General features: G+C 35.1%; 1 protein-coding gene across 1 annotated transcript; it reads left to right on the top strand.

Moving 5' to 3' along the window:
• The first annotated feature begins 10,309 nt into the window (after positions 1-10,309).
• LOC112785496 (protein FAR1-RELATED SEQUENCE 5-like) lies at positions 10,310-11,820 on the top strand. The gene is made up of 4 exons (XM_025828958.1): positions 10,310-10,782; positions 10,870-11,179; positions 11,341-11,437; positions 11,555-11,820. The coding sequence occupies exons 1-4, from the start codon at positions 10,310-10,312 to the stop codon at positions 11,818-11,820; spliced, it is 1,146 nt and encodes a 381-aa protein (XP_025684743.1).
• Positions 11,821-15,037: the final 3,217 nt, after the last annotated feature.

Here is a 15,037-nt window from a genome sequence, read left to right as displayed (position 1 = left end):
GAAGAATTGTGAGGAGGTGAATCAAGGAGGAAGAAGAAGATGATGATGTAAAATTTATTAAAAAATAATTCCAAAACTTTTTAACGGTGACACAAATTTTTATTAAGAGGATGAAATAAGAATGATGAGAATTGTTAAGAGGGTGACACAAGAATTATAAGAATGTGAACCGTGACACAAGTTCTTGTTAAGAGGGTGAAACAAGAATTATGAGAATGTAAAAGAAAAAGAACGCAAGTTCTTGTTAAGAGAGTGAATCAAGAATTATGAGTGTAAACTGTGACACAAATTCTTGTTAAGAGGGTGAAATAAGAATTATGAGAAGAAAAAGAAAAGAAAAATGATGATCATGATGATAATGATGATAATAAATAGCAGAAGTTTGAATTATATATGTAGAATTTATCAGAAAAATAGTACCAAATTTTTATTGTTAAACTAATTGTGTGATATTTAACTAGGATGAAAAAGAATATGATGATGGTGATGATAATGAAGGAGTAGGAGAAAAAATAAAGAAAAAAATAAATCAAATGAGAAAAGAATAAAGAGGAGGCGGTGGTGGCAGTAAATGTGTGTTAGGATTATGGTTTGTAAACGGAGGTTTGTATAAAATTAAGTTTGCAAAATTGATTTTGATTAAAAGTGAGTTGATATTAACGTGATTTATGTTTGGTAATTTTTATTCAAAATGGATTATAGTAAACTAAATATTGTTTGGATTATATTATTTAAAATCACTTTTAGATAAAAATTACAAAAAGGACATAAATTTAAATAATTATTTTATGTTATCTTATAATTTTATTTTAGATATCTAAATAAATTTTAATTTTTTTTAGTACTCTCAGTATTCTTTACTCTAATAGGATTAATAGAATTATAATACAAAGCAAAAAAAATATTCTATAAAAAAAATAACAATAACAATTAAAAAAATTCATATAAACAAAAAATAATAAGAATTTTATTAAAAAAATAAATAATATGCATGAGAAAGTATTGGAGAAAAAACATTATAAAACAAATAACAAATATATGAATAATGAAGGACATAATTGGTATATAGTGTTGTGATAAACACAATAGATATGGATGCCCATTAATATCATGGCTGGATGACTCAGTTCTCATTTTACCAAGAAAGAATGTACATTAATGAAGGTTAAAAATTTTCTTTCATTATGCCTATAAAAGGAGGTTAAGCCTCCGTCAATATTACACACAGCAATAACAAATATTTCTACCTCTCTGCTTTCATATGTTATAAAGTCTATTTTATTCTCTCTCCTAGTGGGTGCTAGTGTATAATATTAATACATATAATATTAATACATTTTATTAGTGTGAGATATTGATGTGGTGAATATTATTATTATTTATTTACATATTTTATTTTATATCTAGTACATCTACCTTATTTATTTTACAACACGTTATCAGCACGAGACTCTGATCAAATTTTTAGGAAGGCTCAGGTAACAAATTTTCATTATGTCGAAACTCTCTCATCTTGAATTCAATGCTCTTGATATATCTGAAAATAATTATTTATCATGGATACTAGATGCTGAAATTCATCTTGATTCAATGGATCTTGGAGATACCATTAAGGCTGAAAATAATACATCCCAGAAGGATAAAGCTAAAGCCATGATTTTTCTTCGTCGTCATCTTGACGAAGGATTGAAAAATGAATATCTCACATTAAAAGATCCTGCAGATCTTTGGAAAGACCTTGAAGAAAGGTATAATCGTCAAAAAACGGTAATACTTCCTCAAGTCCGATATGAATGGACGCACTTGCGTCTGCAGGATTTTAAATCTATAAATGAATATAATTCTGCAATGTTTTGAATCACCTCACGAATGAAATTATGTGGGGAAAAGATAACTGATCATGATATGTTGGAGAAAACTTTCTCAACCTTTCATGCCTCGAATGTGTTCATGCAGCAGCAGTATCGAGAAAAAGGGTTTAAAAAATATTCTGAGTTAATTTCTTGCCTTCTTGTTGCTGAACGCAACAATGAGTTGTTATTAAAAAATCATGAAGCGCGCCCAGCTGGCGCCGCCCCATTTCCTGAAGTAAATACGACAAATTACCCCAGAAGAGGTAAATGGCAAGGTTTTAATAATAAGAAAAATTATGGAAGGAAAAAGAATTATGTTCAAAAGAGAGGATCTCACCAGAAGTGGGATAAAGAAAGGAATATCGGGCATAATAAATCAACCGAGGAGAAGTGTTTCCGCTGTGGTGGAAAGGGCCATTGGTCACGTACCTGTCGTACCCCAAGGCACCTAGTCGATCTTTATCAAGTATCTTTGAAAAAGGACGACAAAGGAAAGGAAACAAATTTTGTTTCAAATGATGCTGAGAACTCCACCACTCATTATGATGTATCTGATTTCTTTGAGGATCCTGAAGGAAATATTGGTCATTTGATCAACGATGGAATAGTTTAATATGTGGGATTGTGAAGTATCTATGTAAATAAATAATGTAAAGAACTTATTGTTAAGTTTTATTTTCTATGTATTTAAGTTTCAAATGTGATGTACATAAATAATGGAATATTAATGTTTATGAATTTTGAAATTATTAAATGTGTCAAATTTTAAATAAAATTTTAGTATATGATATTATTTTATGTATAGTGTTTTTTTTAGAAAAATGATTCTGATCAAATATTCAATTTAACTGTGCATACTGCTCATTTTATTATTATTTGTTTTTTTTTTAAGAGAATGGCAAGGATATGTAATGAAGATATATGCCTTGCGGATAGTGCAAGTTCGCACACTATTCTCAAAAGTGATATATATTTTACCCATCTTGTGCCAAAAGAAGAATGTGTTAATACTATTATTGGCTCAGGCAATGTGATAGAAGGCTCCGGAAGAGCTATAATTTTGTTTCCTAGAGGAACAAAATTTATAATAAATAATGCACTATTATCTACCAAGTCTCGAAGAAACTTGTTGAGCTTTAAAGATATTCGCCGAAATGGATATCATATTGAGACTATGAATGAGGAAAATCATGAGTATTTATGTATCACAACTCATGATTCAAATAAGAAAGTTATATTAGAAAAATTACCCTCACTTTCATCTGGGTTGTACTATACAAAGATTAGTGCAATTGAATCACATGCCACCATAAACCAGAAGTTTACTAGCCCAAATGAATTCATAACTTGGCACGACCGATTGGGTCATCCGGGAACAACCATGATGAGGAGAATTATTGAAAACTCTCATGGACATTCACTAAAGAACCAGAAGATTCTTAAAACTAGTGAATTTTGTTGTGCTGCATGTTCTCAAGGGAAGTTAATTTTAAGGCCATCACCAGTAAAGATTGGATTTGAGTCTCCTGAATTCCTAGAAAGGATTCAAAGTGATATATGTGGACCTATTCATCCACCATGTGGATCTTTTAGATATTTTATGGTCCTAATAGACGCATCTTCAAGATGGTCACATGTGTGCTTATTATCTTCTCGCAACCTGGCGTTTGCGAGATTACTGGCTCAAATTATTCGATTAAAAGCACAATTTCCAGAAAATCCAATCAAAGCAATTCGTCTTGATAATGCTGGTGAATTTACTTCCCAAGCTTTTGATGCTTATTGTATGGCTGATGGAATAAGTGTTGAATATCCAGTAGCTTATGTTCACACACAAAATGGGTTAGCAGAATCACTTATTAAGCGCCTCCAATTAATTGCTAGACCCTTGCTTATGAGAACAAATCTCCCAACCTCGGTTTGGGGGCATGCTATTTTACATGCCGCAACACTTATTCGTTTGAGGCCAACGAGTTATCATCAATTCTCTCCTATGCAATTAGCTTTTGGCCAGCAGCCAAATGTCTTCCATTTAAGAATATTTAGGTGTGCGATATATGTTCCCATTGCACCACCTAATCGCACCAAAATGGGACCCCAAAGAAAATTGGGGATATATGTTGGATATGAGTCTCCCTCTATAGTGAGGTATCTTGAGATACAAACTGGTGATGTGTTTAAAGCCCGGTTTGCGGATTGTCATTTTGATGAATCAAAATTTCCAACATTAGGGGGAGAGAATAAGCTTCCTGAAAAGGAGCTTAACTGGAATGCATCATCATTGATGCATTTAGATCCTCGATCAGGGCAATGTGAACGGGAAGTTCAAAAGATTATACATTTGCAAAGAATAGCAAATGAATTGCCTGATGCATTTTCTGATACAAAGAGGATAACCAAATCTTATATACCAGCGGAAAATGCCCCAATTCGAATTGATGTCCCAGTAGGACAAGTAGCCACTGAAGCAAATTCACGCCAGAAGCGTGGCAGGGCGAAAAATGCCCCAATTCGAATTGATGTCCCAGTAGGACAAATAGCCACGGAAGCAAATACACGCCAGAAGCGTGGCAGGCTTGTCGGTTCCAAAGATAAAAATCCTCAAAAGAGAAAAGAGGTAAATACGATTTCTGTTGAAAAAGACATAGTAAAGACACCTGCAGTTGTCCAAAATTCTGATATAGTATTAATGCCAAAAGACGTTCAGGTACCTGAAAATTGTGAAAATGATGAGATCTCAATAAATTATGTCTGTACAGGAGATAAATGGGACCGAAATAAGACAATTGTCAATGAAATATTTGCATATAATGTGGCATTAAATATCATGCATGAAAGTAAGGATCTTGAGCCAAGATCAGTCGAAGAATATCGACAAAGGAATGATTGGCCAAAATGGAAAGAAGCCATGAAGGCTGAATTAGACTCACTTGTAAAACGTGAAGTCTTTGGACCTGTAGTCCGTACACCTGAAGATGTAAAACCTGTTGGATATAAATGGGTATTTGTGAGAAAACGAAATGAGAAAAATGAAGTTGTGCGCTATAAAGCCCGACTTGTGGCACAAGGTTTCTCACAAAGTCCTGGTATAGATTATAAAGAAACGTATTCCCCTGTAGTGGATGCGATAACATTGCGCTATTTGGTCAGTTTATCTGCATATCATAAACTGCATATGCATTTAATGGATGTGGTAACAGCCTACTTATACGGCTCATTAGATCGGGATATCTATATGAAATTCCCTGAAGGACTAAAGATATATAAACCATCTAGTGAATATTCACAAGGGTTATACTCAGTCAAATTGCAAAGATCTTTATATGGTCTAAAGCAATCTGGACGAATGTGGTATAATCATCTTACTGAGTATCTGGCCAAAAACGGATTCAAGAATGATGATATATGCCCGTGTGTTTTCATAAAGAAAACTGCTTCTGGATTCATTATAATTGCTGTGTACGTTGATGATTTAAATATCATTGGGACTCCTAAAGAGATTCCAACAATTATAAAAACTCTAAAAGAAGAGTTTGAGATGAAAGATCTTGGAAGAACTAAATTCTGTCTCGGCCTGCAGATCGAGCATATAAAAAGTGGGATCTTTATTCATCAAACAACATACACAGAAAAGATCTTGAAGAGATTTTATATGGATAAGTCACATCCTTTAAGTACCCCAATGATCGTAAGATCTTTGGATGTGAAAAAGGATCAATTCCGTCCTAAAGAAGAAAATAAAGATATCCTTGGTCCTGAAGTACCATATCTTAGTGCCATTGGAGCACTAATGTATCTTGCTAATAATACGCGACCTGACATATCATTTGCTGTGAATTTACTAGCAAGATATAGTTCCTCTCCAACCAGAAGACATTGGAGTGGAATCAAACAAATCTTTCGATATCTTCATGGGACGGTTGATATGGGATTGTTTTATCCCTATGGATCCAAATCACAACTAGTTGGCTATGCAGATGCTGGATACCTGTCTGATCCACATAAAGGGAGATCTCAAACAGGATACCTGTTTACATATGGTGGAACAGCTATATCATGGAGGTCCACGAAACAGACGATTGCTACAACATCCTCTAATCATGCCGAAATACTGGCGATTCATGAAGCTAGTCGCGAGTGTTTTTGGCTGAGGAGTCTGATCCAATATATTCTGTCATCATGTGGACTGATTGATCATAAGATAGCTCCAACTATCCTGTTTGAAGATAATGCAGCATGTATTGCTCAACTTAAAGGCGGATACATTAAAGGTGATAGAACAAAGCATATTTCTCCCAAATTCTTCTTCACTCATGATCTTCAAAATCAAGGGACAATTGATGTGCAACAGATCCGCTCAAGTGACAATCTGGTAGATTTATTTACAAAGTCACTCCCAAAATCCTCCTTTGAAAGATTGGTACATGAGATTGGGATGCGCAGATTTCGAGACATTAAATGATGTCGGCAAGAGGGGGAGACTGTACTCTTTTTCCCTTGGTCAAGTTTTTTTCATTGGATTTTTCTTGACAAGGTTTTTAATGAGGCAGCTCCATCATTAAAGGATATTGTACTCTTTTTCCTTCACTAAAGTTTTTTTTCCCACTGGGTTTTTCTTTAGTAAGGTTTTAACGAGGCAATAATCCGAAATGGTCATCCAAGGGGGAGTGTTGTGATAAACACAATAGATATGGATGCCCATTAATATCATAGCTCGATCACTCAGTTCTCATTTTACCAAGAAAGAATGTACATTAATGAAGGTTAAAAATTTTCTTTCATTATGCCTATAAAAGGAGGTTAAGCCTCCGTCAATATTACACACAGCAATAACAAATATTCCTACCTCTCTCTTCTTTCATATATTATAAAGTCTATTTTCTTCTCTCTCCTAGTGGGTGCTAGTGTATAATACTAGTGTATAATATTAATACATATAATATTAATACATTTTATTAGTGTGAGATATTGATGTGGTGAATATTATTATTATTTATTTACATATTTTATTTTATATCTAGTACATCTACCTTATTTATTTTACAACATATAGAAAATTCTGGTTGAAGAGCAGAATCACTTCTGCGTTCGGATGATAAAAAGTTGCCAAACATACAAGTGAAGCGTTTAAGATATTTAAACGCACTTCTCTCTTCTCCAACATGTTTGCCATTTGCCAAACACACTCTTAATTATTCTGTTGGTCCTTATATAGTTTCACCAAATTTTTAATTAACTCCTTATATTTTTTTTTAATTAGGTTTCTACACTGCATTGATTTTGTAATTAAGTCATTTTCATATCAAAAACGTTAAAATTAACAGAATATTTCTTCTAAAATATATGCAGTCAAAGATCTAGTTATGTTTTTAATTATGAATACATTTAATTTATAAAAAAATATTCAGTTAACTCTAACATTTTTTATCCTATGAAATACCTAATTATAAAATTAAATGCAGCGTAGAAATTCAATTAAAAAAATATATAAAGACTTAATTAAAAATTTGATAAAATTAACAGAATAATTAAACTAAAATAAATATAGATAATAATAATAACAATAATAATAATATAGTATAGATAAAAGTGAAAATAGATAACATATTAAGGATTATCAATTATGTAATCTGAGTTCTTAACCAATATATAATGTTACTAGCATTATAGCATAACATGTACTAAGAGCTGACATTTATTTATTTATTCATGTGAAAATATTTTTTTTTAACTCTTGAATAATAGATTATATGGTTAGATTTTAATATTTATAAAAATATTGTCTTTATTTAAAATGTGACTAAATAAATAAGTTACATTTTTAAATAAAACATCTTTATAAAAAGATATTTTTACACACAAACTACAGACGAGTGATGAAATGAAAGGTACCAAGGTAGTTAGGTGTACCCAGCATAATTGAAAGAAAAAGTATGTGAAACCAAAAGGGAATCAGCCAAAACATAAACAAAACCACATCATGCTTAATTAATTTAATTTTATTTAATTTTTAATATTTGTTATTAATTGCCGTATCAAAATTGAAACCACCCCTCCACTAACAAGTTGCAACAACCCAAAATCCACTCCTGGGATCACGGAATATCTCATCAAGCCCGATTCAAAATTCAGCTTCAGTTTGGTGAATCCCGAATCAAGGTTTCTCTTCCCCTTGGTGGTGCAATTCATCGTTACTCCAATGGATCATTGACGGCGCAGATTAGAACTTCTTATCTGGGCGGCTACGGTGTATGGTTTGGAATTGGTTACATCAGCTACGCTAACCTCATACAGTCCAACAATCAAATACAAGGCTACATTGGATCTCTTCCGGAAGAGAGCATCTTTCATGGCGGTTTCACCCACTGAAGGAGGATCGATTAGTACATTGACTAATCCAACTCAAGGCGATGAACAATTCAGTGCTGGTGATCCAGTCATTCAAGAACAAGAAGGGTGGAAGGTATACTTCATAAGCTTCTCCTTGGTTTTTGTAAATTTTGAAACAGGGTGGTAGTTTAAGCGTTGTTATTCATGCTAATTAGAATTTTTTTTTTACTTCAAAAAGATGTGTGATGCAATGTTCTGTGATGGTTTTCATATGACCCATTCATTATATAGTAAGGAATGTTCTTAGCCTGACCAGGTTTCAATGCGCTATCTTGGTTTTCATATGACCCATTCACTGTGTTAATGTTGTAATATGATGATAACATGTTTTGATTTCAAACTTCACTTACTTTTTTAGAGTAAGATACATCAATTTGGCACATAAATCCAATATAAGATAACTTAATTAGTTAGTGCAACAACTTTCTACCATATCTTTTCCTTGAGATTTAACAGGATATTATGAACATAAAACTATATACCTGTGAAAATATTTCACCTAGCAGAAAGTTGCTAAAAAAGATATAGTGGATCCAAGCTTATTTAGGGCTGCACGCGGATCGGATCGGATCGGATATGGCCAAAATTTCGATCCGATCCGCACTAAAATCATCGGATCGGATCGGATCCAATATCCGCAGTTTTTAAGGTTGGATCCGATCCGCACATTTGCGGATCGGATCGGATCGGATATCGGATATATCCGCAAAACACAAAAATATTTTTAAAAGTTTATTTTTATTAAAAAATATCAATGAAATTCATTTTTTCTATTCTTTTAAATATGTTTACTCTTAAAATAATATTAAACATACTTTTCTTAAATAATAAATTAAAATAATACAACATATATGATAATTATTAGTTGAAATAAAACATAAAAAGAATATTTATTTATTTATTTCTTTATTTTTGCAGATACACGGATATGCGGATCGGATATGCGGATTCCAACACAAAATCCGTAATCCGATCCGATTAGTGTGCGGATCCGATCCGATCCGATCCGAAAGTCTTGCGGATCGGATCCATATCCGCAATTTCGGATCGGATTTGGATAAATACCGCGGATATGCGGATCCGATCCGATCCATGAACACCCCTAAGCTTATTATTAGCATAGGCAAACATACTTGAACAAGAAGTGAGAGTTTGGCAACAGCAAGTTCATCGATAAACGATTCCAATGATGACACATATCCTGAAGAGAAGGCGTCTAGTGTAGTAAATTTAATAAAACTTTATTAGCATAAAATTATACTGAAGTCTATACCAAGTAGATTGTCATTGTACATGATGTATCGATGTATCAAGATAAAAAATTGATATTACTTAGAAAATTGAAAGGAATTACCATCTAGTGTGTAGTCAAATTCATATCTTAGTTGAGGCTTATCAGAGAACCCAAATCCTAAAAGAGGAGACTAAACGGAATGAATTTGATAGCACAGCAATGATTGTTTGTGAAATCAGTAAAATTTTCAAAATGTTATGAACTTATATAGTTGAAAATAGTAGAAAGAAAAAAGTAGATTGATGATTGTACACTTTCCTAAAGTTCAAATTTCATTTCTAGTTTTATCATCTACGTATTTCACTGAAATGATTACCAGGTTAATATATAAAGGTGTTTTACCGATTATAAACATATCAATTCTGTGTAGATGTTTTTTTAAAATTCAAAAAGCTCGTTTAATTAAGAGATTGTTATAGTATGCTAAGAATATCTGTTAATTACTTACTGTGTTAGGGCCAGTTTAATTCGTATTTAATTTTGTGTATTGACGTTACAGTTGCCAGATCATAGTGGCGTAGGCGAAGAGGAGATTCCAGTCGTAGGAATGAATTTTGGTTCGTTGCCTCTCGTACAGAAATTTTATGCAAATTATACAAAGAAAGTTGGGTTCGTTACTAAAATCAGGAACATGAATTTCGACATGACGCGGAAGGAGTCAAAGATACCGGTTAATTAATCTATCTACTGCACGCGAGAAGGTTATCGAGAGTCTAGGGTGAACGCAGCAACTCGAGCAAACAGGATTACAACCACGAGATGTAGAGCAAGGATGTATGTTGTGCTGGACAAGGAGAATGAATGTTGGGTTGTGTCTAGATTAGAACTGAGGCATTCTCACCCCTGTTCGTCTAAGAAAGCTGTCCACTATCATGAATACCGAGAGCTGACCATGCATGCTAAGTGTGTCATTACGGATAACGACGAGGCTGGAATAAGGCCCAACAAGACGTATCTAGCACTGGCAAACGAGGTTGGTGAGTCCGCAAACCTGGGTTTTTCTGAAAAGGATGTCAGAAATTACATCACACGCAATCTCCGATGCTCCGATGACAATGAGGACTTCCAGGGGATGATGAATTATTTCGTTCGAATGAAGGAGATCAATCCCAACTTCTTTTATGCAATAGATGTTGACGATGCTAATAAATTTAGAAGCGCACTTTGGGTAGATGCTAGGTGCAGGGCTTCTTATGAATACTACGGAGATGTGGTGTCGTTTGACACCACATACAGAAGAAACATGTCTGTATATGTATTTCTGAATTGCAAGAGCAGTTATTTCTTAAATTTCTCTTGTTGGCTCACAGTTGTTTTTTGCTCTTTTCACAGGCATGGTCTGCCGTTTGCATCCTTTGTAGGTGTAAACCACCATGGGAAGTCCACTCTTCTTGGCTGCGCTTTACTTGGGAGCGAGGAGATCCCTAGTTTTGAGTGGGTGTTCACGCAGTGGGTGAGATGCATCGGGACTGTACCAAAGAGAATTATCATTGACCAGTGCAAGGCGATGACTGGTGCTATTAGGAATGTCCTACCTGACACTGTCCACCGATGGTGCATCTGGCACATAATGAAGAAATCACAATTCAAGCTTGGTGGATACGCTAGGTACGGAGAACTGAGTGCAATGATGAATCACATTGTATGGAATTCTCCTTCGACTTAATCATTCGAGTCTGATTGGGCTAGTTTCACCAAACATTTTAACTTAGGCAAGAACAGATGGTTAGCAGGTAAGTGATGTTAACTAAATCCCGAATCTGTTGGTTTCTATTTGTCTATTTATTCACCTCATGTTATTAGTCCCACCTTGATTCCGTTCGTATTGTTTTTATAAGAAATGTAGAAGAGTTTTCTAGCTCTAACGACAGTGAATGGTCCTTTCAGTATGTAAACAGATGTTTTTTTTCATAGTGTGTATGGATGTTTTTATAATTTATTTTATCAACGAGTTAGAAGTGAGCCCATCATGTTGTTCATAAGCAGCACTCTTATGCCACTATTTTTTTTTTTGCAGACCTTTACGCAAATCGACGGAAGTGGGTTCCAATTTTTTTCAAGAGTCAATTTTGGGCAGGCATGAGGAGTACACAGCGTAGTGAAAGTATGCATGCATTTTATGGTGGATACCTGCATTGCAAGAGTGGGTTGGTTCAGTTCGTCCATGAATATGACAATGTCCTTGGAACCAAGGAGCAAAAGGAGCTAGAAGATGATGCTGCAGACTCGAAAGGCGTCATCCCATGCATAGGGAGCACGGGCATTGAGAGACAATTTCAGTAGGAATACACCAGTAGTATGTTCAGGAATCTTCAACTGGAGGTAAGAAAAAAAACCGATTGCGTGGTTCGATCAATTGAACAAAACGGAGATACGATTTCTATTACAGTGGACGAGCAAAAGGTATTCTGGAGGAAGCCGGTTTATCATACTTTCAGGGTCGACTTTGACCCTTTGAGTCGAAAGGGTCAGTGCGAGTGCAACAAGTTTGAATCCGTTGGTATTTTGTGTTGCCACACCCTTGCGGTCTGGTCATACTACAGAGTTGACATTGTACCGAGCTGCTATGTTCTTCCTCATTGGAGTAAGAATCTCATCCGCAAGCACACTTACATCAAGAGTAGCCATGACGTGGCTCGGAGTGATGAAAGCAACAACTTGTTCAGACATCTATGTTCAGAGTTCTATAACGTTGCACAGGAGTTTGTTGCTTGTGATGAGGAAGCAGCCATCTTGCGAGCTGCCATTTGGGATGCAAAGTCTAAGCTGATTGATTACCGTGCCAGCATCCGGAGGACTACTGTTGCTGCGTCTCAGAATACTGTGCCCACACAGAGCACAGGCGGTGCGATTGTACATGACATACAGGGACCCTCAAGAGTCAAAACCAAAGGACGGCCTAGGGGTAAGAGACTTGGAGCAGAGTTGGACAAGTCAATTAAGAAATCAATGCAAAAAAGGAATAAGAGATCACACCTGGTATGTGTTAGAAGTGGCTAATATGAAATAATTCTTGTCACGCAATGGTGTTCTTGATTAATTTATGTTGTTCTGTTTGTGTTGTGCATCTTGTAGGATGAGGTTGACCTTCCGTCAGATAATGATCATCATGGGCCCCTTAATAAAGGAATTGAGGATTCTACATTGTGGAACTCATCGGATGTTGGCGGATTCATGCACCTGTTGAATTCTTTTAGTCATATATAGATAGGTTTCTTGGTTCGAGTTGGTCTCATTCTTTACATACAGCGTAATAAACTAGGCAATTTTCTGTTTTGTCACCAATGGTTCTCATATTTTATTGTAATATTTTCAATGAACCAAAAGAGAAGACAATAAAAATCACGATTGTTAAATGGTTTAAATCTGCCGTGAAAATGGAGCAAGAGAATTAAAAAAAAAAAGGACACAAATGCATTAATATATCAATGCAGTGCACGCAGTCGGTAATGTACAACGAAATCATACACAAAACCATCCAATTTACAATGAGAAGAAACATCCAAGTCCCTACAAGAGACACCATCCACCTAAAATTCTAACTACTGTAGCCTTATCAAGACATTAGTTCGTGCAATGCGTTAATTTCCAGCAATTTCACAATTCAAGCATCACAAAACAGTGAGAAAAATTAAAGAACACCTCCATTTAGTTAACACCACGCGAGTTAATACACATAAGTGCCACTTAAGCATAGACATGACCAGAAGGGTTATGTACAACGATCAGAGTTCACTCAATATTATCAATGTGCAATGAATTGCTTAATGAACTAGTGACATCACTAACTTGGAAAAACATTGCTTGAGAATCCTGAAATGACTGATATATGAAACCTGCTAACGAGTATCTAATAAAACATGAGCCACTCACTCATCAATGAAATACTAACAAGTTCAAATGCTTTAAACATGACAAAACATAAAACAAATCCAACACCATCCAATTTACAATGAGAAGAAACATCTGATTCCCTACCTAAGACACCATCCACTTAAAATCACACCTAATGTGAGGTGATTAGGACCGAAGTCCGCACAATGCATTAATTTCCAGCAACTTTAGAATTCCAGCTTTAGATAGAAAATGATATAAAAATAAGGAACAACTCCATTTAGTTAACACCACGAGAGTTAATGGAAAGCAGTGCTACTTAAGCATAGACATGACCAAAAGGGTTATATACACCGATCAGAGATCACTCAATATTATCAACATGCAATGACTTGCTTAATGAACTAGTGACATCACTAGCTTGGAAAATCATTGCTAGTGAATCCTGAAATAGCTAACTCATGAAACTTATTGACTAATATCTAACTAAACATAAACCACTCAGACATCAACGAAGTATTCACAATTTCAAATGCTTTTAACATGCCAAAACATAAAACAGATCCCAAACCATCTAATTTACGGAGTAACAGAAACATCCTAACTCCCAGCTCAAGCACCATCCACTCAGAGGTTTACTTCCGTTGTCTTCCGTCCTTCCTCGGCTTTCTTGTGGGTAACCCCGCACGATGCAGCATGCTTTTCGTGCTCGGTGCTGTGAAAGGTGATCTCACAGCCTTAGACTTTTTCCTAGGCTAGTTTCGGCGCACATTATTGCTTTCCAATGCATGCAGCGCCTTGCCAATATCTGAATTATGAGGACCCATCACTATGTCTAGAATGATCTCCTTCCTAAACTCCTGTACAACGTCCTGCATGGCAATTACGCGTTGGTTGGTAATTTTAATAACGAGAAAGAAATTGACTACAAATGGTTTCAACCTAATTGTTATGACATATTTAAATTCACCTGATCCCAATGCTGTAATGGTTTATCTAAACCCCAAAACTGCATGAACTTGATGACGAAAACACCACAATCACAGCTATATGTACAAACACAGAATATTAAGTTCAACCATGATATCGTTATCAAGTGAAGTGCTACCGACAGAATTTTGTTAGGTGAATTTTTAACTTACCCGTTATCCTGTTGTAGGACGCTAGCATTGAATATAGGCAGGCCGTTCTCAGTGTGCTTGTATGCGGGCATAGAGATTTTTGCCATGTCTTCAATGAGTCTCCCCTGGAAATCAGCAACACGTTAGGAATCATACTGTTTCAATTACTAAGTCTAACGGCAGACTAATTGGTTATGGACCTGGACCTACCGCATATGCATGTATTTTTAGCCTTTCATCGTTAGACTTTCCTGTATTCATACTATCCAGCACCCACAGCCTTTTTTGAGTAATCTCAAAGGCATACAGCCACCAATGACGATCGATACAGACTGGGGCAAACCACTATGATGGAAGCAGCAATGTAAATTTAAATAATCAGGTTTGTCACCAAATAGATACAGCCAATGAAATCTCAATTAAGCACACGCTAATTCGAGTGCCCTTAACATGAAAACTATAAACCAAATTCAGAATCATCTAATTCACAATTAAGAGGAACATCATATTGCCTATTCACAAGAAACATCCAAGTAATAAAAGCA

This window comes from Arachis hypogaea, chromosome 20 (assembly GCF_003086295.3).
Source record: "Arachis hypogaea cultivar Tifrunner chromosome 20, arahy.Tifrunner.gnm2.J5K5, whole genome shotgun sequence".
NCBI lineage: Eukaryota > Viridiplantae > Streptophyta > Magnoliopsida > Fabales > Fabaceae > Arachis > Arachis hypogaea.
This window is presented reverse-complemented; position numbering and strand designations above follow the sequence as displayed.